The sequence below is a fragment of the Pleurodeles waltl genome, chromosome 4_1 (genome assembly GCF_031143425.1).
Source record: "Pleurodeles waltl isolate 20211129_DDA chromosome 4_1, aPleWal1.hap1.20221129, whole genome shotgun sequence".
Lineage (NCBI taxonomy): Eukaryota > Metazoa > Chordata > Amphibia > Caudata > Salamandridae > Pleurodeles > Pleurodeles waltl.
The window spans coordinates 992961237-992988946 of record NC_090442.1 but is presented as its reverse complement, the minus strand read 5'-3'; the positions used below and the strand labels follow the sequence as shown (position 1 = coordinate 992988946).

Genomic DNA, 27710 nt, shown 5'->3' with positions numbered 1-27710 from the left:
GGTAGACCTAGGACCAATTTCTCCCCAAGAATTGGGAAAGAAGGCGGACCATTGGGTCAAGACTAGGGTGTCCAAAACTTCCACAGGGGGTGACCAAAAGAAAGGGGTCACAAAACCTCCCCAGGGGAAAGGTGGTGAGACAGCCAAAAACAAAAATAGTAAAGAGTCTTCTACAGGCCCCCAAAAACCTGCACAGGAGGGTGGGCCCAGAGCCTCTTTACAAAGCAATTCTGGGCACAAGGGTAAAAACTTTGATCCCAAAAAGGCCTGGTGTCGTAGCTGTAGTCAGTCTGGATACCAAACTGGAGACAAGGCCTGTCCCAAGAAAGATACCACTTCTAACTCCCATCCAGCTAAAACTGGAATGGCCAGTGTCCAAGTGGGATCAACAGTGTGCCCAGAGCAAATCAGGTGTCACACTGAAGCTACATTAGTCTCTGAGGGTGGGGTGGATTTAGCCACACTGGCTGCCTGGCCTCCTAACATGCAAAAATACAGGCAGCAGCTCTTAAATAATGGGACAAGTGTAGAAGGCCTGAGGGATATAGGTGCCAGTGTCACTATGGTGACAGAGAAACTGGTTTCCCCTGGCCAATACCTGGCTGGACAAACTTATCCAGTCACCAACGCTGACAATCAGACTAAAGTACATCCCATGGCAATGGTAACTTTAGAGTGGGGAGGGGTCAATGGCCTGAAACAGGTGGTGGTCTCCTCAAATATCCCAGTAGACTGTTTGCTTGGAAATGACCTGGAGTCCTCAGCATGGGCTGAGGTAGAACTGAAAACCCATGCAGCCATGCTGGGTATCCCTGAACTCGTGTGTGTCAAGACAAGGGCACAGTGCAAGGCACAGGGTGAAAAAGTAGAGCTGGAGTCTGGAAGAAAGGCCCAGCCTACCAAGAGAAAAGGAAAGTCAGCTGGGAAACCAGCTGCAACACAACAAGAAAAAGAGAACCTCTCTTCTCAGGAAGAAGTTCTGCCCTCTGAGGGAACTGAGCCTATGGAGCTGGAACCTTATCAGGTTGAGCTCTTAGGCCCAGGGGGACCCTCAAGGGAAGAGTTGTGTAAGGGACAAGAAACCTGTCCCTCTCTTGAAGGCCTTAGGCAGCAAGCTGCTGAAGAGTCGAAAGGCAAGAAAAATGGAACACATAGGGTCTATTGGGAAGATGGACTCCTGTACACTGAGGCAAGAGATCCCAAACCTGGTGCCACTAGGAGAGTGGTAGTGCCTCAGGGTTTCAGAGAGTTTATTCTGACCTTAGCCCATGATATTCCTCTTGCTGGGCATTTGGGACAAACCAAGACGTGGGAGAGGTTAGTCAACCACTTCTACTGGCCCAATATGTCCCAGAAGGTTAAGGAGTTTTGCCTCTCCTGCCCCACCTGTCAAGCCAGTGGTAAAACAGGTGGGCATCCAAAGGCCCCCCTCATTCCACTTCCAGTGGTGGGGGTCCCCTTTGAAAGAGTGGGGTGGACATAGTTGGTCCACTAGAACCTCCCACAGCCTCAGGAAATATGTACATCCTAGTAGTAGTGGATCATGCTACTAGGTATCCTGAAGCTATCCCCCTTAGGTCGACTACTGCCCCTGCTGTAGCCAAGGCCCTCATTGGTATCTTTACCAGAGTGGGCTTCCCTAAGGAGGTGGTGTCTGACAGAGGTACCAACTTCATGTCAGCATACCTAAAACACATGTGGAATGAGTGTGGAGTGACTTTTAAATTCACTACACCATATCATCCACAAACTAATGGCCTTGTTGAGAGATTCAACAAGACATTAAAGGGCATGATCATGGGGCTCCCAGAAAAACTCAAAAGGAGATGGGATGTCCTCCTGCCATGTCTGCTTTTCGCTTACAGAGAGGTGCCTCAGAAGGGAGTAGGATTCTCACCCTTTGAACTTCTGTTTGGCCACCCTGTAAGGGGACCACTTGCTCTTGTTAAAGAAGGCTAGGAGAGACCTCTTCATGAGCCTAAACAAGACATAGTGGACTATGTACTTGGCCTTCGCTCAAGGATGGCAGAGTACATGGAAAAGGCAAGTAAAAACCGTGAGGCCAACTAACAACTCCAGAAGTTGTGGTATGACCAAAAGGCTGCACTGGTTGAATTTCAACCAGGGCAGAAAGTCTGGGTTCTGGAGCCTGTGGCTCCCAGGGCACTTCAGGACAAATGGAGTGGCCCTTACCCAGTACTAGAGAGGAAGAGTCAGGTCACCTACCTGGTGGACCTAGGCACAAGCAGGAGCCCCAAGAGGGTGATCCATGTGAACCGCCTTAAACTCTTCCATGACAGGGCTGATGTAAATCTGTTGATGGTAACAGATGAGGACCAGGAAGCTGAGAGTGAGCCTCTCCCTGATCTCCTCTCATCAGACCCTAAAGATGGCTCAGTGGATGGAGTGATCTATTCAGACACCCTCTCTAGCCAACAGCAGTCTGACTGTAGGAAGGTCCTACAGCAGTTTGCTGAACTCTTTTCCCTAACCCCTGGTCAGACACACCTGTGTACCCATGATGTGGACACAGGAGACAGCATGCCTGTCAAAAACAAAATATTCAGACAGTCTGACCAAGTTAAGGAAAGCATCAAGGTGGAAGTCCACAAGATGCTGGAATTGGGAGTAATTGAGTACTCTGACAGCCCCTGGGCTAGCCCAGTGGTCTTAGTCCCCAAACCTCACACAAAAGAAGGAAAGAGAGAGATGAGGTTTTGTGTGGACTACAGAGGCCTTAATTCTGTCACCAAGACAGATGCCCATCCCATTCCTAGAGCTGATGAGCTGATAGACAAATTAGGGGCTGCCAAATTCTTAAGTACCTTTGACTTAACAGCTGGGTACTGGCAAATCAAAATGGCCCCTGGAGCAAAAGAAAAGACAGCATTCTCCACACCTGATGGGCATTATCAGTTCACTGTTATGCCCTTTGGTTTAAAGAATGCCCCTGCCACCTTCCAAAGGTTGGTGAATCAAGTCCTTGCTGGGTTGGAATACTTTAGTGCAGCTTATCTTGATGATATTGCTGTCTTCAGCTCCACCTGGCAGGATCACCTGGTCCACCTGAATAAGGTTTTGAAGGCCCTGCAACCTGCAGGCCTCTCTATCAAGGCATCCAAATGCCAGATAGGGCAGGGAACTGTGGTTTACTTGGGACACCTTGTAGGTGGAGGCCAAGTTCAGCCACTCCAGCCTAAGATCCAGATTATTCTGGACTGGGCAGCTCAAATGGCCCCAGGAGCAAAAGAAAAGACAGCATTCTCCACACCTGATGGGCATTATCAGTTCACTGTTATGCCCTTTGGTTTTAAGAATGCCCCTGCCACCTTCCAAAGGTTGGTGAATCAAGTCCTTGCTGGGTTGGAATCCTTTAGTGCAGCTTATCTTGATGATATTGCTGTCTTTAGTTCTACCTGGCAGGATCACCTGGTCCACCTGAAGAAGGTTTTGAAGGCTCTGCAATCTGCAGGCCTCTCTATCAAGGCATCCAAATGCCAGATAGGGCAGGGAACTGTGGTTTACTTGGGACACCTTGTAGGTGGAGGCCAAGTTCAGCCACTCCAGCCTAAGATCCAGACTATTCTGGACCGGGCAGCTCCAAAAACCCAGACTCAAGTCAGGGCATTCCTTGGCTTGACTGGGTACTATAGGAGGTTTGTGAAGGGATGTGGATCCATTGTGACAGCCCTCACAGAACTCACCTCCAAGAAAATGCCCAAGAAGGTAAACTGGACTGTAGAATGCCAACAGGCCTTTGACACCCTGAAGCAAGCTATGTGCACAGCACCAGTTCTAAAAGCTCCAGATTAATCCAAGCAATTCATTGTGCAAACAGATGCCTCTGAACATGGGATGGGGCAGTTTTGTCCCAAACAAATGATGATGGCCTTGACCAGCCTGTTGCTTTCATTAGCAGGAGGTTACTCCCCAGGGAGGAGCGTTGGAGTGCCATTGAGAGGGAGGCCTTTGCTGTGGTTTGGTCCCTGAAGAAGTTGAGACCATACCTTTTTGGTACTCACTTCCTAGTTCAAACTGACCACAGACCTCTCAGATGGCTGATGCAAATGAAAGGTGAAAATCCAAAACTGTTGAGGTGGTCCATCTCCCTACAGGGAATGGACTTTATAGTGGAACACAGACCTGGGACTGCCCATGCCAATGCATATGGCCTTTCCAGGTTCTTCCACTTAGAAAATGAAGACTCTCTTGGGAAAGGTTAGTCTCATCCTCTTTCGTTTGGGGAGGGGGTTGTGTAAGGAAATGCCTCCTTGGCAAGGGGGGGGGCTCCTCGGGGTAGCCACCACCTGGGCAAGGGAGGGGGCCACCTGGGGGTCACTCCTGCACTGGAGGTCGGATCCTTCAGGCCCTGGGGGCTGCGGGTGCAGAGTCTTTACCAGGCGTCAGATCTTAGAAGCAGGCAGCCGCGGTCAGGGGGAGCCTCGGGATTCCCTCTGCAGGTGTCGCTGTGGGGGCTTAGGGTGGGGGCAACTCTGGCTACTCATGGTCTCGCAGTCACCGGGGAGTCCTCCCTGAAGTGTTTGTTCTCCACAAGTCGAGCCGGGGGTGTCGGGTGCAGAGTTCCAAGTCTCACGCTTCCGGCGGGATACACAAGTTGTTTCAAAGTTCCTTCTTTGTTTCAAAGTTGCAGTCTTTGGTGAACAGAGCCGCTGTCCTCAGGGGTTCTTGGTCCTTCTAGATGGAGGGCAGTCCTCTGAGGCTTCAGAGGTCGCTGGTCCCTGTGGAAAGCGTCGCTGGAGCAGTGTCTTTAGAAGTGGGGAGACAGGCCGGTAGAGCGGGGGCCAAAGCATTTGGTGTCTCCGTCTTCTCTGCAGGATTTTTCAGCTTAGCAGTCCTCTTCTTCTTAGGTTGCAGGAATCTGAGTTCCTAGGTTCTGGGAAGCCCTTAAATACTAAATTTAAGGGGCATGTTTCGGTCTGGGGGGTTAGTAGCCAATGGTTACTAGCCCTGAGGGCGGGTACACCCTCTTTGTGCCTCCTCCCTGAGGGGAGGGGGGCACATCCCTAATCCTATTGGGGGAATCCTCCATCTGCAAGATGGAGGATTTCTAAAAGTTAGAGTCACCTCAGCTCAGGACACCTTAAGGGCTGTCCTGACTGGCCAGTGACTCCTCCTTGTTTTTATCATTATCTCCTCCTGCCTTGCTGCCAAAAGTGGGGCCGTGGCCGGAGGGGGCGGGCAACTCCACTAGCTGGAGTGCCCTGTGGTGCTGTAACAAAGGGGGTGAGCCTTTGAGGCTCACCGCCAGGTGTTACAGTTCCTGCAGGGGGAGGTGTGAAGCACCTCCACCCAGTACAGGCCTTGTTACAAGCCACAGAGTGACACAGGCACTCTCCCCATGTGGCCAGTAACATGTCTGGTGTGTGGCAGGCTGCTAGAACTAGTCAGCCTACACGGATAGTCGGTTAAGGTTTCAGGGGGCACCTCTAAGGTGTCCTCTGGGGTGTATGTTACAATACAATGTACACTGGCATCAGTGTGCACTTATTGTGCTGAGAAGTTTGATACCAAACTTCAGTTTTCAGTGTAGCCATTATGGTGCTGTGGAGTTTGTGCATGACAGACTCCCAGACCATATACTCTTATGGCTACCCTGCACTTACAATGTCTAAGGTTTTGCTTAGACACTGTAGCGGCACAGTGCTCATGCACTTATGCCCTCACCTATGGTATAGTGCACCCTGCCTTAGGGCTGTAAGGCCTGCTAGAGGGGTGACTTATCTATACTGCATAGGCAGTGTGAGGTTGGCATGGCACCCTGAGGGGAGTGCCATGTCGACCTAGTCTTTTTATCCCCACTAGCACACACAAGCTGGTAAGCAGTGTGTCTGTGCTGAGTGAGGGGTCCCCAGGGTGGCATAAGATATGCTGCAGCCCTTAGAGACCTTCCCTGGCATCAGGGCCCTTGGTACCAGGGGTACCAGTTACAAGGGACTTACCTGGATGCCAGGGTGTGCCAATTGTGGAAACAAAAGTACAGGTTAGGGAAAGAACACTGGTGCTGGGGCCTGGTTAGCAGGCCTCAGCACACTTTCAAATCAAAACTTAGCATCAGCAAAGGCAAAAAGTCAGGGGGTAACCATGCCAAGAAGGCATTTCCTTACAGACTGCCACTCAAGAAGTGATTGACACACATCCGTCTAAACTCTCACCTTCAAATGATCTCGGGTGGTAAAAAGAGCAGCAAAGGCTTTTAGGGGGCAGATGGGAGTTGGAAAAGGAGGATACCTGCTCATTTAAATACTTTTTTCCCTGTGCATAGGAAATACCAGTCAGGGGGTAACCATGCCAAGGAGGCATTTCCTTACAGCAAGTGACACCAATGAAGTTGCACCCTAATGGGGGTGATGTGTATTTCTTCAGGCTCTGAATGAGCTGTGCTCTTCTGTGAATGCCCTTAAGCAGTGGCAGTGTGGAGGTTGGAGGGCAATGGAGCAGGGCACCATACACCTGTAAGAGTATATGGGCTTGAACAGCAGTTCTTAAGTTGCTTCTAATAGAAATTGTCTCACCTCTCCTTTTAAAAGAGCGCTGGTACAGGGCCGTCTTTGATTTTTGACAAAGTTCCTCTTGCATGCGAGTTCTTCGGTGAATCAAGCGGATTTAGAATTTAGTGAAAGTCGAGGTCGGAAGACATCAAGGTTATTATCATTGAGACAGGTTTGTCTTATTTCTTGCTTGTTGTTCTTGGCAAATAAATTCTCTGTCTTGGTGGGGTTGAGCTTCAGAGTTCGGTTCTGGATGATGTCCAGGTCAGGATGAGGTGCAGGAAGTGTTTGGGACATTGAATGTCTGGAGCAGAGGAGCCTTTCAAATAGAGTTGTGCATCGCAGGCATACATGTCAATCTTGAAGCTATTAACTGTGTAAATATCCCAAAAGGGCTCTATGTAGAGGCTGAAGATGACAGGGGACCGTATGAAACCCTGGTGGACTTTGCAGGGGCCTTGGAGTGCCCATCTGAGCAAACTGGTTTTGGTTGGAAAGGTAGGAGGAGAACTAGTGAAGGACATTCCATGAATCCCATTCGAGACTCAATGATGTGGATGAGGGTGGGATGATCGATTATGTCCAGCAATATTAGGAGGGGAATTTGGATCATCTTCATCTGTGCTCAAAAGAGCATACTCTACAATGTGTAACGTAGCAGTTTCTGTGCTTCAGCATGATCTGAAGCCAGACTGGTAGCCGTGCAGGAGACAGTTACCATGGATGTGATCTTGGAGTTGAGTTATTTTCCAATGATCGTCAATGAAGGGTAGGTAAGTGATGGGCCAATATTAGGCAAGCTGTAGAGTAGTTTTCTTTAAGAGGGGGAAGGTCTGACCGGTCCTGAAAGCTTCTGGGAAAATAACTTGAGCAATGAGGAATTGATGGTGGTGAGCATGGGCGACAGAGCTTCGCCAGAAAGAGCTTTGATGAAGGACGAGTGTAAGACACTGTCTTCATGGGAATCGGCAAGAGAGATTTTGAAGGATGGACATTATGAATTCTACTAGAAGGAGTCAGTGTAAAGTGAAAAGTAGACAGTGTTTTCAATGTGCTGTGAGATATTCTATATTATTTCACTGCAGAAGAGGTTGATGGAATTGTACTTGTCTGCAGAGCGAGGGATAGGAGGGTTAGGCATATTCTTGATGAAGTCCTTGATTATCTTGAATTGCATTCTGAATCTATTTGTGGCTTCACCGATGGTGTTGGTATAGTACTTTTTCTGAGGTGCTGACCGGCGTCTGTTGTGCAGAGGGACTGCAAGAGCACAAAGTCATTGGGAGTTTCTGTTTTCTTCCAAGTATAGAGAGGGAACATTTATTGTGATGTGCTGAAGGTTTTGGATGTGCGAATAGTTTTCAAAATAGTGTTGAAGTCGTTCAGAAGGGTGTTGGTGTCAGACATAACATTGGCAAGTTGAGTGATGAGTCGAAGCATGATGATGTCAATGGAGACGTCTTAAAAGCAGCTGAAAGTTTGGCCATGTCTTTTTATTTGGCCTCAGTTAGTTGGTAGAAGAGTAGCAGGGAGCTATGGAAGGTGAGGTGGTTAGTTCATTATATAGGTATGGATGGTTTGCTTTGGATTGTTTGTGAACATTGAGAAGAGGGCAAGTACTTAGCCTTTGGAGTGTGTTGATTGGATTATGTACTGTACCACATTGAGTGTGTCAATAAGGTAGAGGAGGGTTTCTTTTTTTTGAGCTTGTGTTCTCTGGGAGCTTGATGTCACTTAAGAGGGTGGTGTGGGCATGTCAAATGGACAAGATGGTGAGGAGGTCGGAGAATTCATTAAATAAGTCCATATTTTGTACAATAATTGTACAGAGCACTTAAAAGGTTTTGTAGAGTTGAGATGGGCAATCAGAAAACTTGAAAATTGGGACCATCTTGTATCTTCCAAATATTTCCTAACTGGTTATTCAGTTCAGATGTTTTGGAAAGCATTTTACTAGTTAAGTGAAGAAAAAATAGTTTTCCGTAAAATGCTTTCAATTCCTGGTTGGGGTAGGATATTCAAAGCTTCTTCTCCATGTGAAATTGAACCCCACCTCAACACAAAACCTTAGACTAGCTAGACTGTATCCACTATGTGGAGCACGCATATAGGAAGGAAGGAGGTCTTGCTGTTACCCATAAGCTCTCCTGGTACTGCACCCTAGTCAAGCAAGTGACACTCCACGTGGACTTTCTACATGGAGCTCCTGACATGTTACTTCCCACTGACTCCCACATTCCATCTCATATACGGGTCTACCTGGGCACAACAAGGACTCCATTGAAGAATTTTTGGATCTCCTCTGTTCTTCATCTGTTCTGGGCTATCCACCCCTAGGGCCTGCTCCAACAAAACCCTGCCATCACAGGAGCTCTGCAACTCACTCGCATCTCACTACTGTCAAAGGATAGAAGGAATCCACAACAGCTTCAACTCCCAGTCCCACCAGCTAACTACAAACACCCCGAGCCCTACGGGCCAAGCAACACCCACCTCCTCCACACCTGGACCCCGGTCAACACAGAAGACACCGCGAACACCATGGCCACCATCCACTCCGGATCACCATCGGACCTCTGCCAACACCACATCTTCAACAAAGCCAACACCATCATCGCCCCCCATCTCTGCCACACCATCAACAGTTCCTTCGAATCAGCCACCTTCCCAGAGAGATGGAAGCATGCAGAAATCAACGCCTTGCTAAAGAAACGCAAGGCAGACCCTGACGACCCCAAGAACTACTGACCTATCTCCCTCCTCCCTTCCCAGCCAAGGTCATCAAAAAAATCATGAACAATCAAATATCCTGGTACCTGGAAGACAACAAGGCACTCGACAGCTCCCAATCCGGATTCCGCAAAAACCACAGCACCGAGACTGCACTCATTGCTGCAACAGACGACATCAGGACCATGCTCGACAAAGGAGAAACAGCAGCACTCATCCTCCTGGACCTCTCTGCAGATCGACACGGTATGCCATCACACTCTCCGCACATGCCTCCACAATGCTGGAATCCGCAACAAAGCCCTGGACTGGATCTCGTAATTTCTCACGGACAGGACCCAAAGAGTCCACCTCCCGCTGTTCCTATCAGAAGCCACCATCACCACCTGTGGCGTCCCTCAAGGATCTTCACTCAGCCCCATACTCTTCAACGTGTACATGGCCCCCCTCGGAAAATTGCACGAACACACCACATCAACATAATCTCCTACGCTGACGACACTCAGCTCATCATCTCCCTCACGAAAGATCCCACTACCGCAAAGGTCAACCTCCACAACGGACTCAACGCCATCACCAGCTGGATGGAATGAAGCCACCTCAGGTTAAACACAGACAAGACAGAATTAATCATCTTCGGCACCAACCCCTCAGCCTGGAACGACTCCTGGTGGCCCACCTCCCTAGGACCCGCACCCTCACCCACCTCTCATGCATGCAACTTGGGCTTCATCCTGGATTCCACACTCAGCATGACTCAGCAGGTCAATGCCATCTCCTCTTCCTGCTACAACACCCTCCGCCTGCTCCGCAGAATTTTCAAATGGATTCCCATCGAAACCAGGAAAACCATCACCCACGCCTTGGTCAGTAGCAGATTGGATTACGGAAACGCCCTACATGCAGGAATAACAAACAAACTCCAAACAAAACTGCAAAGAATCCAGAACGCATCCGCCCGTCTCATTCTGAACATCCCACGCTGCGACCACATCTCACCCCACCTCAGAGACCTACACTGGCTACCAGTGTCAAAGAGGATCACCTTCAAAATCCTCATCTGCGCACACAAGGCCCTCCACAACACAGGACCCGCCTACCTCAACGACAGACTCACCTTTCACACCCCCACCCGCAACCTTCCCTCTGCCAACCACGCCCTCGCCTACGTTCCTCGCAACCGCCACACAACCGCCGGAGGAAGATCATTCTCTCACCTTGCCGCAAAGACCTGGAACTCCCTACCACTCCACCTCCGCCTGACCCAAGACCTTCTATCTTTCAGGAAACACCTCAAAACTTGGCTTTCGACCAGTAGCTCCCCCCACACCCCTAGCGCCTTCAGACCTTACCGGGTGAGTAGTGCGCTTTATAAATCCCATGATTGATTGATTTAATATGCCCACACTACCTTCTTGTGTGACAAGGTTCCCAGAGAACACAAGCCCACAAGTAAAACAAGATGCATGTGTGTGCATATATCCTGATGCATGTGTACGCAACGTGATGTTTTTGGAGTAGACTTTCTTTAACAAAAATCACTTTCCAAGATTGCCAGAAATGCATGTGGCATGCTTCTTGATGCATGCACACATGTGGAGAAAAACACTGACAAAGCCAACAGCTAGGCATTACTGACTTTGCAAATGCTTGCTATTTATTTGCATGGACTATGCAGCAAGCCAATGTCCATTACATAGGCTGAATCTGCTCAGTCACATTGCTTCCTTTCCTATGTTGGGCTATGCAGTTAAAGCTTGAACTTTTTTTTAATCAAAATAGGGACTGAGAAAACATATCATCACTTTTTGTTGATTCTTTCAATAAACTTACTTAACTTACAAACATGCAGAATACTCTGGACTCTAGACACCACTGCTCAATGCAAGAAATTCAGCATAACAGTACAAGATCAATTAAAATGTAATTACTGTGAGAATTCACGACTACGGATTACACTCAGAGCTTGGCAGATGTCACTCATCCATCAAACTCCAAATGAGTCATTTAAAGCAATGTTTAAATATATGAAAACATTATGCAGAGCATGATAGAGTGCAGAAAAGATTTGGATTTTCAGCAGTAATGCTAACAGACATGTATATGTTAACGCTTATGATGATTTGCAGGCAAAATATTTACCTGAATATCCTGTGTTACATGTGCAGACAACGTGCAAGGTAGATCGATCCTGAAAACAGCCAGTTGCAAATTGCCTTCCACTTCCTGGACCATCTGGGCAAGGGCAAGGGCGACAGTGGTCCCCGGATCCTAACAAAGGATCTCCATAATAGCCAGGAAGGCATCTAAAAGATTGAAAAAAATCCCATCCATTGAGAAATAGTTGCGTGTACAATCCCCTGCGAACCAGAGGAAGGCTAGGCTTCCATCGTTACAGTTTCTGCCAAATTAGGTGAAGAACAGAAGTAGTATTTTAACCAGAGATGCACTGGGTAGTTTATTTATTTTAAACAAAACTACAGCTGCTGTTGCCGGACTTAATTTGACTCTAATGCAGAACATCAAAATGCTTGTGAAAACAGTAAACTAAGAGATTCTGTGAGGTCATGGGTATATTGTTTAGCAAAGCGATTGACCAAAGAATAGGCTAAGCTATGTGCAAAGGCACAGATACGGCCAAGCACCAACATTAAACAAATTAAATACCCTACTGCAAGAAAAAGTGCATGCATTTCCATTAACAGGCCAAGCATTACTGACAATTGCACCTGGAAAGGCTAAAATTAGTGAGAATTTAGTGTTAAATATTCAGCTCAGCCAGTAAGTTTACAGAATACTATGTGATGGAGTTTGGTGCACTGAGTGTCCTTAGACGGTGTACTATCCCTGACACTTGGGCAGAAACACACACTGCTCACAAACCATGGCATTTGGCACATTCTGGAAAATGAACAGATCGGCAGTAACTGGGGGGCATGATAAGCAATGAAGCATGTTGTGCAGGTTTACCCTCCATTCCAAACTCTTCAGAAGACGGCAGGAAAAAGAGAGCAAGTCCCATTCCCAAATTGGAAAAACACATGGTACCAGTTAAGGATGTGAAAGGGCTTCCAGAACTTAAGCTTATTTCACACAGACTGCTAAATAATTAACAGGCGACTTCAATAGAGATTTGAAAGTTAAATAAAAAACACTGCTTTCATTGAAGGGTGCAGCTGAGCTGTTCGTTATGGCTCCTTTGACATACCTCAAAACTCGTTTTTTTGGTACCATGTGAAATCTGGACACCATTAAAGTGTCTCTTCTACTTTACTGTCTCTTTTTAGCGAGCGATTTTTCATACAAGGACATTTCTTCTGCTACACACAAGTACAATTAAAAAAATGATTGTTAAATTGTGTACAAAACAAGACAAATGTTTACCGAAAGAAAGTTAATTTTGAATACACCAGACAACTCAACATTTGACATGCAATAGCACAGAAAAATAAATAGATACAGATCAGAAAAAACCTATTATAGCATAAGAAGGATAAGGTCAGAAAAAAATAATAGGAGTCCTAACTATGTACAAGCCAACAAATGGTATTGGCTTCAATCTAAGGTGGACCAAATAAGTCAATCTTTAGTAGCTTCCTATAAAAACCTAAATAAGGCTTCATCTAAGACCATCCCTACAAATGACAGATTACCATCAACGATTCACATAGTTTACCTTTCACAGTTGGGACCTTCAGTGTGGTCTCCACAATTCAGACATTCACCAGTGTATGGATTACAATCTTCTGCATGTCCGTTGCAACTGCATGGTCTGCAGGTTGGGAATCCCCAGTAGGCAGGTAAGCATTGATCGCACTGTCGACCAAATGCACCATGTACACAAGGGCACTGGCCAGTCACAGGGTGACAAAAGGAATGGGAAGATCCTTGCATGTTGCATTCACAGGCTAGAAACAGAAGAACACAGACTGAAAACAAGCACCATTTTACACACTGGCATAACACAAGATGATGTGGATTAAGAAACGAAGTTACCCAATTGATATTGAAAAAAAAGTCTTGTTCAACTGCACTTTATGTGGCTTGAATCTCTGGAAAGATAGTACTGTAGGAAGTTGGCTCTGTATTGCTATTTCAAAGTAAGACATAGTGTGCACAGAGTCCAAGGGTTCCCCTTAGAGGTAAGATAGTGGCAAAATTAGATAATTATAATGCTCTATTTTGTGGTAGTGTGGTCGAGCAGTAGGCTTATCAGAGGGTAGTGTTAAGCATTTGTTGTACACACACAGGCAATAAATGAGGAACACACACTCAAAGACAATTCCAAGCCAATAGGTTTTTATATTGAAAAATATCTTTTCTTAGTTTATTTTAAGAACCACAGGTTCAAGATTTACATAAAACACTTTAAATGTAAGGTACTTCACTTAGATACTTTAGGAACTTTGAATGGAAACAATATCATGTGCAGTCTTTGTAAAAATGGCAATAAGCTATTTTCAAAGTGGACACTGCAAAAATCAACAGTTCCTGGGGGAGGAAAGTAAAGGTTAGATTAGGAGGTAAGTAAAACACTTACAAGTCTCAGTTCTGGGGCATAGGCAGCCCACCATTGGGGGTTCAGGCAACCTGAAAGCTACCACACCAGCAGCTCAGGGCCGGTCAGATGCAGAGGTCAAAGAGGTGCCCAAAACACATAGGCGCCTATGGAGAACAGGGGTGCTCTGGTTCCAGTCTGCCAGCAGGTAAGTACCTGCGTCCTCGGGGCAGACCAGGGGGGGGTTGTAGAGCACTGGGGGGGACCCAAGTAGGCACACAAAACACACTCAGAGGCACAGGGGCGGCCGGGTGCAGTGTGCAAAGCAGGCGTCGAGTTTCAGGTAGGAAATAATGGAGGGACCCAGGGTCACTCTAGCGGTGGAGGCAGGCACGGGTGGGCTTCTTGGGACAGCCACCACCCGGGCAAGGCAGAGGGTCACTCCTGCATTGACGTTCGGTTCGTTCAGGTCCTGGGGTCTGTGGGTACAGTGTTGGTTCCAGGTGTCGGGTCCCTTGTTACATGCAGCCACGGTCAGGGGGAGCCTCTAGATTCTCTCAGCAGGTGTTGCTGTAGGGGCTCAGGGGGGTCGTCTCTGGTCACTCACTGGCTCGCAGTCGCCAGGCGGTCCTCCTTGAGGAGTTTGTTCTCTGGATCGCGAGCCTTTCTAGTGCAGAGTGTGAAGTCTCACGATTCCGGCGGGAAATGTGCAGTCTTTGAAAGTTGCTTCTTTGTTGCAAAGAAGTAGCTGGTTTTGAAGAGGGCCACTGTTCACAGGAGTTTCTTGGTCCTTTAGTCCAGAGCAGTCCTCTGAGGCTTCAGAGGTCGCTGGTCCCTGTCGGATGCATCGCTGGAGCAGGTTTTCAAAGTTGGAGACAGGTCGGTAGGGCTGGGGCCAAAGCGGTTGTCGTCTTCCTCCTTCTGTGCAGGCTTGTAGGTCAGCAGTCCTCCTTGTTTCTTCAGGTTGCAGGAATCTAGTTTCCTAGGTTCTGGGGTGCCCCTAAATACTGAATTTAGGGATGTGTTTAGGTCTGGGAGGGCAGTGGCCAATGCCTACTGTCCTTGAGGGTGGCTACACCCTCTTTGTGCCTCCTCCCTGAGGGGAGAGGGGCACATCCCTATTCCTATTGGGGGAATCCTCCAAAACCAAGATGGAGGATTTCTAAAGGCAGGGGTCACCTCAGCTCAGGGCACCTTAGGGGCTGTCCTGACTGGTGGGTGACTCCTTGTTTTTCTCATTATCTCCCCTGGACGTGCCGCCAAAAGTGGGGGCTGTGTCCAGCGGGGGGCATCTCCACTAGCTGGAGTGCCCTGGGGCATTGCAACATGAAGCTTGAGCCTTTGGGAGTCACTGCTAGGTGTTACAATTCCTGCAGGGGGAGGTGTTAAGCATCTCCACCCAGTGCAGGCTTTGTTTCTGGGCTCAGAGAGCACAAAGGCTCTCAACCCTGGGGGGTCAGAAACTCGTCTCTTAGCAGCAGGCCGGCACAGACCAGTCAGTCCTGCACTGAAGGATTGGTTAAAATAGAGGGGGCATCTCTAAGATGCCCTCTGTGTGCATTTTTTTAATAAATCCAACACTGGTATCAGTGTGGGTTTATTTTTCTGAGACGTTTGATACCAAACGTCCCAGTATTCAGTGTAGCCATTATGGAGCTGTGGAGTTAGTTTTTGACAAACTCCCAGACCATATACTTAATATGGCCACAATGTACTTACAATGTCTAAGGATAGACTTAGACACTGTAAGGGCATATTGCTCATGCAGCTATGCCCTCACCTGTGGTATAGTGCACCCTGCCTTAGGGATGAAAGGCCTGCTAGAGGGGTGACTTACCCATGCCACAGGCAGTATTTTGTGTGCATGGCACCCTGAGGGGGACGTCATGTCAACTTTGCCTTTTTCTCCCCACCAACATACACAATCTGCAATGGCAGTGTGCATGTGTTATGTGAGGGGTCCTTAAGGGTGGCACAACACATGCTGCAGCCCTTAGAGACCTTCCCTGGTCACAGGGACCATGGTACCACTGGTACCTTTTACAAGGGACTTACCTGTGTGCCAGGGGTGCGCCAATTGTTGGAACAATGGTACATTTTTAGTGAAAGAACACTGGTGCTGGGGCCTGGTAAGCAGGGTCCCAGCAAACTTCTCAGTCAAGTCAGCATCAGTATCAGCAAAAAGTGGGGGCTAACTGCAACAGGAACCCATTTTCCTACAGAACTAATTACTATATGATCCAGATTTCAAATATTGCACATGAAGTTTGTGGTAATTACACAAGTGGAATCATATTCAGGAACGTTAGCAGTAAAGAAAGTAGAATAAAGGACAAGAGAAGAGTTAAAGTTTTATTGCCATATATTTATTGAAAATCTATATCCACTCAGTTACATGTTTGCACACCCATAAGGCCAAGCAGTAGGACTATGGGGTCTAGGTCTGTGGTGCCTGGCACTAAAGTATTAAAGCTTCTAATTTAGAGCCACTGAGAGGATGAGTCAGGCTAATGTTACTCACATGAAACACACAAAAAGGTGATGGAAGGAATGCTTGCAACAAGTCTAACTACTGGCAATCACCCTATGTACTATTCCAATCCATCATTCTTTTGCCCACCATACCTCCTCTGAGTAGACCCCGCCATATGCAAATCAGTCTTAATCCTGCTTCAGTAGGAACATTCCCCCCCCTTACTGCCAAGCCAGGTCTTCTCTGAACCGAAACACAAGCAACCCAGGACAGGTTTCAGTCTGACTGGGCTCCAGGATCAAAACGAGTAAAGAATTCATCGCTTGATTTCCCTACATGCTTTGTATTTTCTTAATGGAGTGGTATTTTTTGGTATTACAGAATGCATTATCCCCAGTTTTAGAGGGCATGTGCTTGGTGACTTGTATCAAAATAGTTCAGCAGGCTGAACACATTGAATGGCTAGCATTACTGCATATATATGATCACCTTCACGTAGAGTGTGCTATATTGTACCTCCCTATAGAACAGTAGAAAACCAATTCTGTATACATGAATGTACGGAAAAGTATTTGTAGAGTGGAAACCTCATGAGGAACTGATGCATGAGAGCTCCGGTGGCCCAAATTGTAAAAACTCTCCTCCCAGAATGCCATCGCGCCACTTTTAATTTGTTTTACTTATTTTACATATCAGTAAGGTCTTGACTCTTCCCTTCAGTAAATTGGTAATACAGGTTCAGGTGCAGCACTATTATCAAATATTTGAATAGGTCTGTGTAGGGAAATGCCTCCTTGGCATGGTTGCCCCCTGACTTTTTTGCCTTTGCTGATGCTATGTTTACAATTGAAAGTGTGCTGAGGCCTGCTAACCAGGCCCCAGCACCAGTGTTCTTTCCCTAACCTGTACTTTTGTATCCACAATTGGCAGACCCTGGCATCCAGATAAGTCCCTTGTAACTGGTACTTCTAGTACCAAGGGCCCTGATGCCAAGGAAGGTCTCTAAGGGCTGCAGCATGTCTTATGCCACCCTGGAGACCTCTCACTCAGCACAGACACACTGCTTGCCAGCTTGTGTGTGCTAGTGAGGACAAAACGAGTAAGTCGACATGGCACTCCCCTCAGGGTGCCATGCCAGCCTCTCACTGCCTATGCAGTATAGGTAAGACACCCCTCTAGCAGGCCTTACAGCCCTAAGGCAGGGTGCACTATACCATAGGTGAGGGTACCAGTGCATGAGCATGGTACCCCTACAGTGTCTAAACAAAACCTTAAGACATTGTAAGTGCAGGGTAGCCATAAGAGTATATGGTCTGGGAGTCTGTCAAACACGAACTCCACAGCACCATAATGGCTACACTGAAAACTGGGAAGTTTGGTATCAAACTTCTCAGCACAATAAATGCACACTGATGCCAGTGTACATTTTATTGCAAAATACACCCCAGAGGGCACCTTAGAGGTGCCCCCTGAAACTTAACCGACTGTCTGTGTAGGCTGACTAGTTCCAGCAGCCTGCCACACTAGAGACATGTTGCTGGCCCCATGGGGAGAGTGCCTTTGTCACTCTGAGGCCAGTAACAAAGCCTGCACTGGGTGGAGATGCTAACACCTCCCCCAGGCAGGAGCTGTAACACCTGGCGGTGAGCCTCAAAGGCTCACCCCTTTGTCACAGCCCAGCAGGGCACTCCAGCTTAGTGGAGTTGCCCGCCCCCTCCGGCCACGGCCCCCACTTTTGGCGGCAAGGCTGGAGGGAACAAAGAAAGCAACAAGGAGGAGTCACTGGCCAGTCAGGACAGCCCCTAGCTGAAAACCCCTGCAGAGGAAGACCAGAAGACGACAACTGCCTTGGCTCCAGAAACTCACCGGCCTGTCTCCTGCCTTCCAAAGAACTCTGCTCCAGCGACGCCTTCCAAGGGACCAGCGACCTCTGAATCCTCTGAGGACTGCCCTGCTTCGAAAAAGACAAGAAACTCCCGAGGACAGCGGACCTGCTCCAAAAAGACTGCAACTTTGTTTCAAGGAGCAGCTTTAAAGACCCCTGCAACTCCCCGCAAGAAGCGTGAGACTTGCAACACTGCACCCGGCGACCCCGACTCGGCTGGTGGAGAACCAACACCTCAGGGAGGACCCCCGGACTACTCTACGACTGTGAGTACCAAAACCTGTCCCCCCTGAGCCCCCACAGCGCCGCCTGCAGAGGGAATCCCGAGGTTTCCCCTGACCGCGACTCTCTGAAACCTAAGTCCCGACGCCTGGAAAAGACCCTGCACCCGCAGCCCCCAGGACCTGAAGGACCGGACTTTCACTGGAGAAGTGACCCCCAGGAGTCCCTCTCCTGTGCCCAAGTGGAGGTTTCCCCGAGGAAGCCCCCCCTTGCCTGCCTGCAGCGCTGAAGAGATCCCTTGATCTCTCATAGACTAACATTGCAAACCCGACGCTTGTTTCTACACTGCACCCGGCCGCCCCCGCGCTGCTGAGGGTGAAATTTCTGTGTGGGCTTGTGTCCCCCCCGGTGCCCTACAAAACCCCCCTGGTCTGCCCTCCGAAGACGCGGGTACTTACCTGCAAGCAGACCGGAACCGGGGCACCCCCTTCTCTCCATTCTAGCCTATGCGTTTTGGGCACCACTTTGAACTCTGCACCTGACCGGCCCTGAGCTGCTGGTGTGGTGACTTTGGGGTTGCTCTGAACCCCCAACGGTGGGCTACCTTGGACCAAGAACTGAACCCTGTAAGTGTCTTACTTACCTGGTAAAACTAACAAAAACTTACCTCCCCCAGGAACTGTGAAAATTGCACTAAGTGTCCACTTTTAAAGTAGCTATTTGTCAATAACTTGAAAAGTATACATGCAATTGAAATGATTCAAAGTTCCTAATGTACTTACCTGAAATACCTTTCAAACAAGATATTACATGTTAAATTTGAACCTGTGGTTCTTAAAATAAACTAAGAAAATATATTTTTCTATAACAAAACCTATTGGCTGGATTTGTCTCTGAGTGTGTGTACCTCATTTATTGTCTATGTGTATGTACAACAAATGCTTAACACTACTCCTTGGATAAGCCTACTGCTCGACCACACTACCACAAAATAGAGCATTAGTATTATCTATTTTTACCACTATTTTACCTCTAAGGGGAACCCTTGGACTCTGTGCATGCTATTCCTTACTTTGAAATAGCACATACAGAGCCAACTTCCTACATTGGTGGATCAGCGGTGGGGTACAAGACTTTGCATTTGCTGGACTACTCAGCCAATACCTGATCACACGACAAATTCCAAAATTGTCATTAGAAATTGATTTTTGCAATTTGAAAAGTTTTCTAAATTCTTAAAAGACCTGCTAGGGCCTTGTGTTAGATCCTGTTTAGCATTTCTTTTAGAGTTTAAAAGTTTGTAAAAGTTTGAATTAGATTCTAGAACCAGTTGTAGATTCTTAAAAAGTATTCCAACTTTTAGAAGCAAAATGTCTAGCACAGATGTGACTGTGGTGGAACTCGACACCACACCTTACCTCCATCTTAAGATGAGGGAGCTAAGGTCACTCTGTAAAATAAAGAAAATAACAATGGGCCCCAAACCTACCAAAATACAGCTCCAGGAGCTTTTGGCAGAGTTTGAAAAGGCCAACCCCTCTGAGGGTGGCAACTCAGAGGAAGAGGATAGTGTCTTGGAGGAAAATTCCCCCCTACCAGTCCTATCTAGGGAGAACAGGGTCCCTCAAACCCTGACTCCAAAAATAATAGTCAGAGATGCTGGTTCCCTCACAGGAGAGACCAACACCTCTGAAATCACTGAGGATAACTCCAGTGAAGAGGACATCCAGTTAGCCAGGATGGCCAAAAGATTGGCTTTGGAAAGACAGATCCTAGCCATAGAGAGGGAAAGACAAGAGATGGGCCTAGGACCCATCAATGGTGGCAGCAACATAAATAGGGTCAGAGATTCTCCTGACATGTTGAAAATCCCTAAAGGGATTGTAACTAAATATGAAGATGGTGATGACATCACCAAATGGTTCACAGCTTTTGAGAGGGCTTGTGTAACCAGAAAAGTGAACAGATCTCACTGGGGTGCTCTCCTTTGGGAAATGTTCACAGGAAAGTGTAGGGATAGACTCCTCACACTCTCTGGACAAGATGCAGAATCTTATGACCTCATGAAGGGTACCCTGATTGAGGGCTTTGGATTCTCCACTGAGGAGTATAGGATTAGATTCAGGGGGGCTCAAAAATCCTCGAGCCAGACCTGGGTTGACTTTGTAGACTACTCAGTAAAAACACTAGATGGTTGGATTCAAGGCAGTGGTGTAAGTAATTATGATGGGCTGTACAATTTATTTGTGAAAGAACACCTGTTAAGTAATTGTTTCAATGATAAACTGCATCAGCATCTGGTAGACCTAGGACCAATTTCTCCCCAAGAATTGGGAAAGAAGGCGGACCATTGGGTCAAGACTAGGGTGTCCAAAACTTCCACAGGGGGTGACCAAAAGAAAGGGGTCACAAAACCTCCCCAGGGGAAAGGTGGTGAGACAGCCAAAAATAAAAATAGTCAAGAGTCTTCTAAAGGCCCCCAAAAACCTGCACAGGAGGGTGGGCCCAGAGCCTCTTCACAAAACAATCCTGGGTACAAGGGTAAAAACTTTGATCCCAAAAAGGCCTGGTGTCGAAACTGTAGTCAGTCTGGACACCAAACTGGAGACAAGGCCTGTCCCAAGAAAAGTTCCACTCCAAACTCCAATCCAGGTAACACTGGAATGGCTAGTCTCCAAGTGGGATCAACAGTGTGCCCAGAGCAAATCAGGGTCCACACTGAAGCTACTCTAGTCTCTGAGGGTGGGGTGGATTTAGCCACACTAGCTGCCTGGCCCCCTAACATGCAAAAATACAGGCAGCAGCTCTTTATTAATGGGACAAGTGTAGAGGGCCTGAGGGATACAGGTGCCAGTGTCACCATGGTGACAGAAAAACTGGTTTCCCCTGGCCAATACCTGACTGGAAAAACTTATACAGTCACCAATGCTGACAATCAAACTAAAGCACATCCCATGGCAATGGTAACTTTAGAATGGGGAGGGGTCAATGGCCTGAAACAGGTGGTGGTCTCCTCAAACATCCCAGTAGACTGTCTGCTTGGAAATGACCTGGAGTCCTCAGCATGGGCTGAGGTAGAGCTAAAAACCCATGCAGCCATGCTGGGTATCCCTGAACTGGTGTGTGTAAAAACAAGAGCACAATGCAAGGCACAGGGTGAAAAAGTAGAGCTGGAGTCTGGAAAAATGGCCCAGCCTACCAAGAGAAAAGGAAAGTCAGTTGGGAAACCAACTGCAACACAGTCAGAAAAAGAGAACCTCTCTTCTCAGGAAGAAGTTCTGCCCTCTGAGGGAACTGAGCCTTTGGAACTTGAACCTTATCAGGTTGAGCTCTTAGGCCCAGGGGGACCCTCAAGGGAGGAGCTGTGTAAGGGACAAGAAACCTGTCCCTCTCTTGAAGGCCTTAGGCAGCAAGCTGCTGAAGAGTCCAAGGGCAAGAAAAATGGAACACATAGGGTCTATTGGGAAGATGGACTCCTGTACACTGAGGCCAGAGACCCCAAACCTGGTGCCACTAGGAGAGTGGTAGTGCCTCAGTCGTTCAGAGAGTTTATTCTGACCTTAGCCCATGATATTCCCCTTGCTGGGCATTTGGGGCAAACCAAGACGTGGGAGAGGTTAGTCAACCACTTCTACTGGCCCAATATGTCCCAGAAGGTTAAGGAGTTTTGCCTCTCCTGCCCCACCTGTCAATCCAGTGGTAAGACAGGTGGGCACCCAAAGGCCCCCCTCATTCCACTTCCAGTGGTGGGGGTCCCCTTTGAAAGAGTGGGTGTGGACATAGTTGGTCCACTGGAACCTCCCACAGCCTCAGGAAATATGTACATCCTAGTAGTAGTGGATCATGCTACTAGGTATCCTGAAGCTATTCCCCTTAGGTCGACTACTGCCCCTGCAGTAGCCAAGGCCCTCATTGGTATCTTTACCAGAGTGGGTTTCCCTAAGGAGGTGGTGTCTGACAGAGGTACCAACTTCATGTCAGCATACCTAAAACACATGTGGAATGAGTGTGGAGTGACTTACAAATTCACTACACCATACCATCCACAAACTAATGGCTTGGTTGAGAGATTCAACAAGACATTAAAAGGCATGATCATGGGGCTCCCAGAAAAACTCAAAAGGAGATGGGATGTCCTCTTGCCATGTCTGCTTTTTGCTTACAGAGAGGTGCCACAGAAGGGAGTAGGATTCTCACCCTTTGAACTTCTGTTTGGCCACCCTGTAAGGGGACCACTTGCTCTTGTTAAAGAAGGCTGGGAGAGACCTCTTCATGAGCCTAAACAAGACATAGTGGACTATGTACTTGGCCTTCGCTCTAGAATGGCAGAGTACATGGAAAAGGCAACCAAAAACCTTGAGGCCACCCAACAGCTCCAGAAGTTTTGGTATGACCAAAAGGCTGCACTGGTTGAGTTCCAACCAGGGCAGAAAGTCTGGGTTCTGGAGCCCGTGGCTCCCAGGGCACTCCAGGACAAATGGAGTGGCCCTTACCCAGTGCTAGAAAGGAAGAGTCAGGTCACCTACCTGGTGGACCTGGGCACAAGCAGGAGCCCCAAGAGGGTGATCCATGTGAACCGCCTGAAACTCTTCCATGACAGGGCTGATGTGAATCTGTTGATGGTAACAGATGAGGATCAGGAGGCAGAGAGTGAACCTCTCCCTGATCTTCTGTCATCAGACCCAAAAGATGGCTCAGTAGATGGAGTGATCTACTCAGACACCCTCTCTGGCCAACAGCAAGCTGATTGTAGGAGAGTCCTACAACAGTTTCCTGAACTCTTCTCCTTAACCCCTGGTCAGACACACCTGTGTACCCATGATGTGGACACAGGAGACAGCATGCCTGTCAAAAACAAAATCTTTAGACAGTCTGACCATGTTAAGGAAAGCATCAAGGTGGAAGTCCACAAGATGCTGGAATTGGGAGTCATTGAGCGCTCTGACAGCCCATGGGCTAGCCCAGTGGTCTTAGTCCCCAAACCTCACACCAAAGATGGAAAGAAAGAGATGAGGTTTTGTGTGGACTACAGAGGGCTCAATTCTGTCACCAAGACAGATGCTCATCCAATTCCTAGAGCTGATGAGCTCATAGATAAATTAGGTGCTGCCAAATTCTTAAGTACCTTTGACTTGACAGCAGGGTACTGGCAAATAAAAATGGCACCTGGAGCAAAAGAGAAAACAGCATTCTCCACACCTGATGGGCATTATCAGTTTACTGTTATGCCCTTTGGTTTAAAGAATGCCCCTGCCACCTTCCAAAGGTTGGTGAATCAAGTCCTTGCTGGCTTGGAGTCCTTTAGCACAGCTTATCTTGATGATATTGCTGTCTTTAGCTCCACCTGGCAGGATCACCTGGTCCACCTGAAGAAGGTCTTGAAGGCTCTGCAATCTGCAGGCCTCTCTATCAAGGCATCCAAATGCCAGATAGGGCAGGGAACTGTGGTTTACTTGGGCCACCTTGTAGGTGGAGGCCAAGTTCAGCCACTCCAACCCAAGATCCAGACTATTCTGGACTGGGTAGCTCCAAAAACCCAGACTCAAGTCAGGGCATTCCTTGGCTTGACTGGGTATTACAGGAGGTTTGTGAAGGGATATGGATCCATTGTGACAGCCCTCACTGAACTCACCTCCAAGAAAATGCCCAAGAAAGTGAACTGGACTGTGGAATGCCAACAGGCCATTGACACCCTGAAACAAGCAATGTGCTCAGCACCAGTTCTAAAAGCTCCAGATTATTCTAAGCAGTTCATTGTGCAGACTGATGCCTCTGAACATGGGATAGGGGCAGTTTTGTCCCAAACAAATGATGATGGCCTTGACCAGCCTGTTGCTTTCATTAGCAGGAGGTTACTCCCCAGGGAGCAGCGTTGGAGTGCCATTGAGAGGGAGGCCTTTGCTGTGGTTTGGTCCCTGAAGAAGCTGAGACCATACCTCTTTGGGACTCACTTCCTAGTTCAAACTGACCACAGACCTCTCAAATGGCTGATGCAAATGAAAGGTGAAAATCCTAAACTGTTGAGGTGGTCCATCTCCCTACAGGGAATGGACTTTATAGTGGAACACAGACCTGGGACTGCCCATGCCAATGCAGATGGCCTTTCCAGGTTCTTCCACTTAGAAAATGAAGACTCTCTTGGGAAAGGTTAGTCTCATCCTCTTTCGTTTGGGGGGGGTTGTGTAAGGAAATGCCTCCTTGGCATGGTTGCCCCCTGACTTTTTGCCTTTGCTGATGCTATGTTTACAATTGAAAGTGTGCTGAGGCCTGCTAACCAGGCCCCAGCACCAGTGTTCTTTCCCTAACCTGTACTTTTGTATCCACAATTGGCAGACCCTGGCATCCAGATAAGTCCCTTGTAACTGGTACTTCTAGTACCAAGGGCCTTGATGCCAAGGAAGGTCTCTAAGGGCTGCAGCATGTCTTATGCCACCCTGGAGACCTCTCACTCAGCACAGACACACTGCTTGCCAGCTTGTGTGTGCTAGTGAGGACAAAACGAGTAAGTCGACATGGCACTCCCCTCAGGGTGCCATGCCAGCCTCTCACTGCCTATGCAGTATAGGTAAGACACCCCTCTAGCAGGCCTTACAGCCCTAAGGCAGGGTGCACTATACCATAGGTGAGGGTACCAGTGCATGAGCATGGTACCCCTACAGTGTCTAAACAAAACCTTAAGACATTGTAAGTGCAGGGTAGCCATAAGAGTATATGGTCTGGGAGTCTGTCAAACACGAACTCCACAGCACCATAATGGCTACACTGAAAACTGGGAAGTTTTGTATCAAACTTCTCAGCACAATAAATGCACACTGATGCCAGTTGTAAAGAAATGGCTCCCTGTTGCAGTTACCCCCCACTTTTTGCCTGATACTGATGCTGACTTGACTGAGAAGTGTGCTGGGACCCTGCTAACCAGGCCCCAGCACCAGTGTTCCTTCACCTAAAATGTACCATTGTATCCACAATTGGCACACCCTGGCATTCAGATAAGTCCCTTGTAACTGGTACTTCTAGTACCAAGGGCCCTGATGCCAAGGAAGGTCTCTAAGGGCTGCAGCATGTCTTATGCCACCCTAGAGACCCCTCACTCAGCACAGACACACTGCTTACAAGCCTGTGTGTGCTAGTGAGAACAAAATGAGTAAGTCGACATGGCACTCCCCTCAGGGTGCCATGCCAGCCTCTCACTGCCTATGCAGTATAGGTAAGACACCCCTCTAGCAGGCCTTACAGCCCTAAGGAAGGGTGCACTATACCATAGGTGAGGGTACCAGTGCATGAGCCTGGTACCCCTACAGTGTCTAAACAAAACCTTAGACATTGTAAGTGCAGGGTAGCCATAAGAGTATATGGTCTGGGAGTCTGTCAAACACGAACTCCACAGCACCATAAGGGCTACACTGAAAACTGGGAAGTTTGGTATCAAACTTCTCAGCACAATAAATGCACACTGATGCCAGTGTACATTTTATTGTAAAATACACCCCAGAGGGCACCTTAGAGGTGCCCCCTGAAACCTATCCGACTATCTGTGTAGGCTGACTGGTTCCAGCAGCCTGCCACACTAGAGACATGTTGCTGGCCCCATGGGGAGAGTGCCTTTGTCACTCTGAGGCCAGTAACAAAGCCTGCACTGGGTGGAGATGCTAACACCTCCCCCAGGCAGGAGCTGTAACACCTGGCGGTGAGCCTCAAAGGCTCACCCCTTTGTCACAGCCCAGCAGGGCACTCCAGCTTAGTGGAGTTGCCCGCCCCCTCCGGCCACGGCCCCCACTTTTGGCGGCAAGGCTGGAGGGAACAAAGAAAGCAACAAGGAGGAGTCACTGGCCAGTCAGGACAGCCCCTAAGGTGTCCTGAGCTGAAGTGACTCTAATTTTTAGAAATCCTCCATCTTGCAGATGGAGGATTCCCCCAATAGGGTTAGGATTGTGACCCCCTCCCCTTGGGAGGAGGCACAAAGAGGGTGTACCCACCCTCAGGGCTAGTAGCCATTGGCTACTAACCCCCCAGACCTAAACACGCCCTTAAATTTAGTATTTAAGGGCTACCCTGAACCCTAGAAAATTAGATTCCTGCAACTACAAGAAGAAGGACTGCCTAGCTGAAAACCCCTGCAGAGGAAGACCAGAAGACGACAACTGCCTTGGCTCCAGAAACTCACCGGCCTGTCTCCTGCCTTCCAAAGATCCTGCTCCAGCGACGCCTTCCAAAGGTACCAGCGACCTCGACATCCTCTGAGGACTGCCCCTGCTTCGAAAAGACAAGAAACTCCCGAGGACAGCGGACCTGCTCCAAGAAAAGCTGCAACTTTGTTTCCAGCAGCTTTAAAGATCCCTGCAAGCTCCCCGCAAGAAGCGTGAGACTTGCAACACTGCACCCGGCGACCCCGACTCGGCTGGTGGCGATCCAACACCTCAGGAGGGACCCCAGGACTACTCTAAGACTGTGAGTACAAAAACCTGTCCCCCCTGAGCCCCCACAGCGCCGCCTGCAGAGGGAATCCCGAGGCTTCCCCTGACCGCAACTCTTTGAATCCTAAGTCCCGACACCTGGGAGAGACCCTGCACCCGCAGCCCCCAGGACCTGAAGGACCGGACTTTCACTGGAGGAGTGACCCCCAGGAGTCCCTCTCCCTTGCCCAAGTGGAGGTTTCCCCGAGGAACCCCCCCCTTGCCTGCCTGCAGCGCTGAAGAGATCCCGAGATCTCTCATAGACTAACATTGCGAACCCGACGCCTGTTTCTACACTGCACCCGGCCGCCCCCGCGCCGCTGAGGGTGAAATTTCTGTGTGGACTTGTGTCCCCCCCGGTGCCCTACAAAACCCCCCTGGTCTGCCCTCCGAAGACGCGGGTACTTACCTGCAAGCAGACCGGAACCGGGGCACCCCCTTCTCTTCATTCTAGCCTATGTGTTTTGGGCACCACTTTGAACTCTGCACCTGACCGGCCCTGAGCTGCTGGTGTGGTGACTTTGGGGTTGCTCTGAACCCCCAACGGTGGGCTACCTTGGACCAAGAACTAAGCCCTGGAAGTGTCTTACTTACCTGGTTAACCTAACAAATACTTACCTCCCCTAGGAACTGTGAAAATTGCACTAAGTGTCCACTTTTAAAACAGCTATTTGTGAATAACTTGAAAAGTATACATGCAATTTTGATGATTTGAAGTTCCTAAAGTACTTACCTGCAATACCTTTCGAATGAGATATTACATGTAGAATTTGAACCTGTGGTTCTTAAAATAAACTAAGAAAAGATATTTTTCTATATAAAAACCTATTGGCTGGATTTGTCTCTGAGTGTGTGTACCTCATTTATTGTCTATGTGTATGTACAACAAATGCTTAACACTACTCCTTGGATAAGCCTACTGCTCGACCACACTACCACA

At 48.3% G+C, this 27710-nt stretch overlaps 1 protein-coding gene across 2 annotated transcripts in view; it reads right to left on the bottom strand.

The window, feature by feature from the left end:
* The window catches only part of LAMB1 (laminin subunit beta 1), a 728031-nt gene that overhangs the window by 298698 nt on the left and 401623 nt on the right, over positions 1-27710 (bottom strand). For both annotated transcript variants that reach the window (XM_069229822.1, XM_069229821.1), the window contains 2 exons: positions 12916-13147; positions 11382-11545 (listed from right to left, as the gene is read on the bottom strand). In XM_069229822.1, the coding sequence (XP_069085923.1) occupies positions 11382-11545; positions 12916-13147 (396 nt within the window). The remainder of the gene's footprint in view (positions 1-11381; positions 11546-12915; positions 13148-27710) is intronic.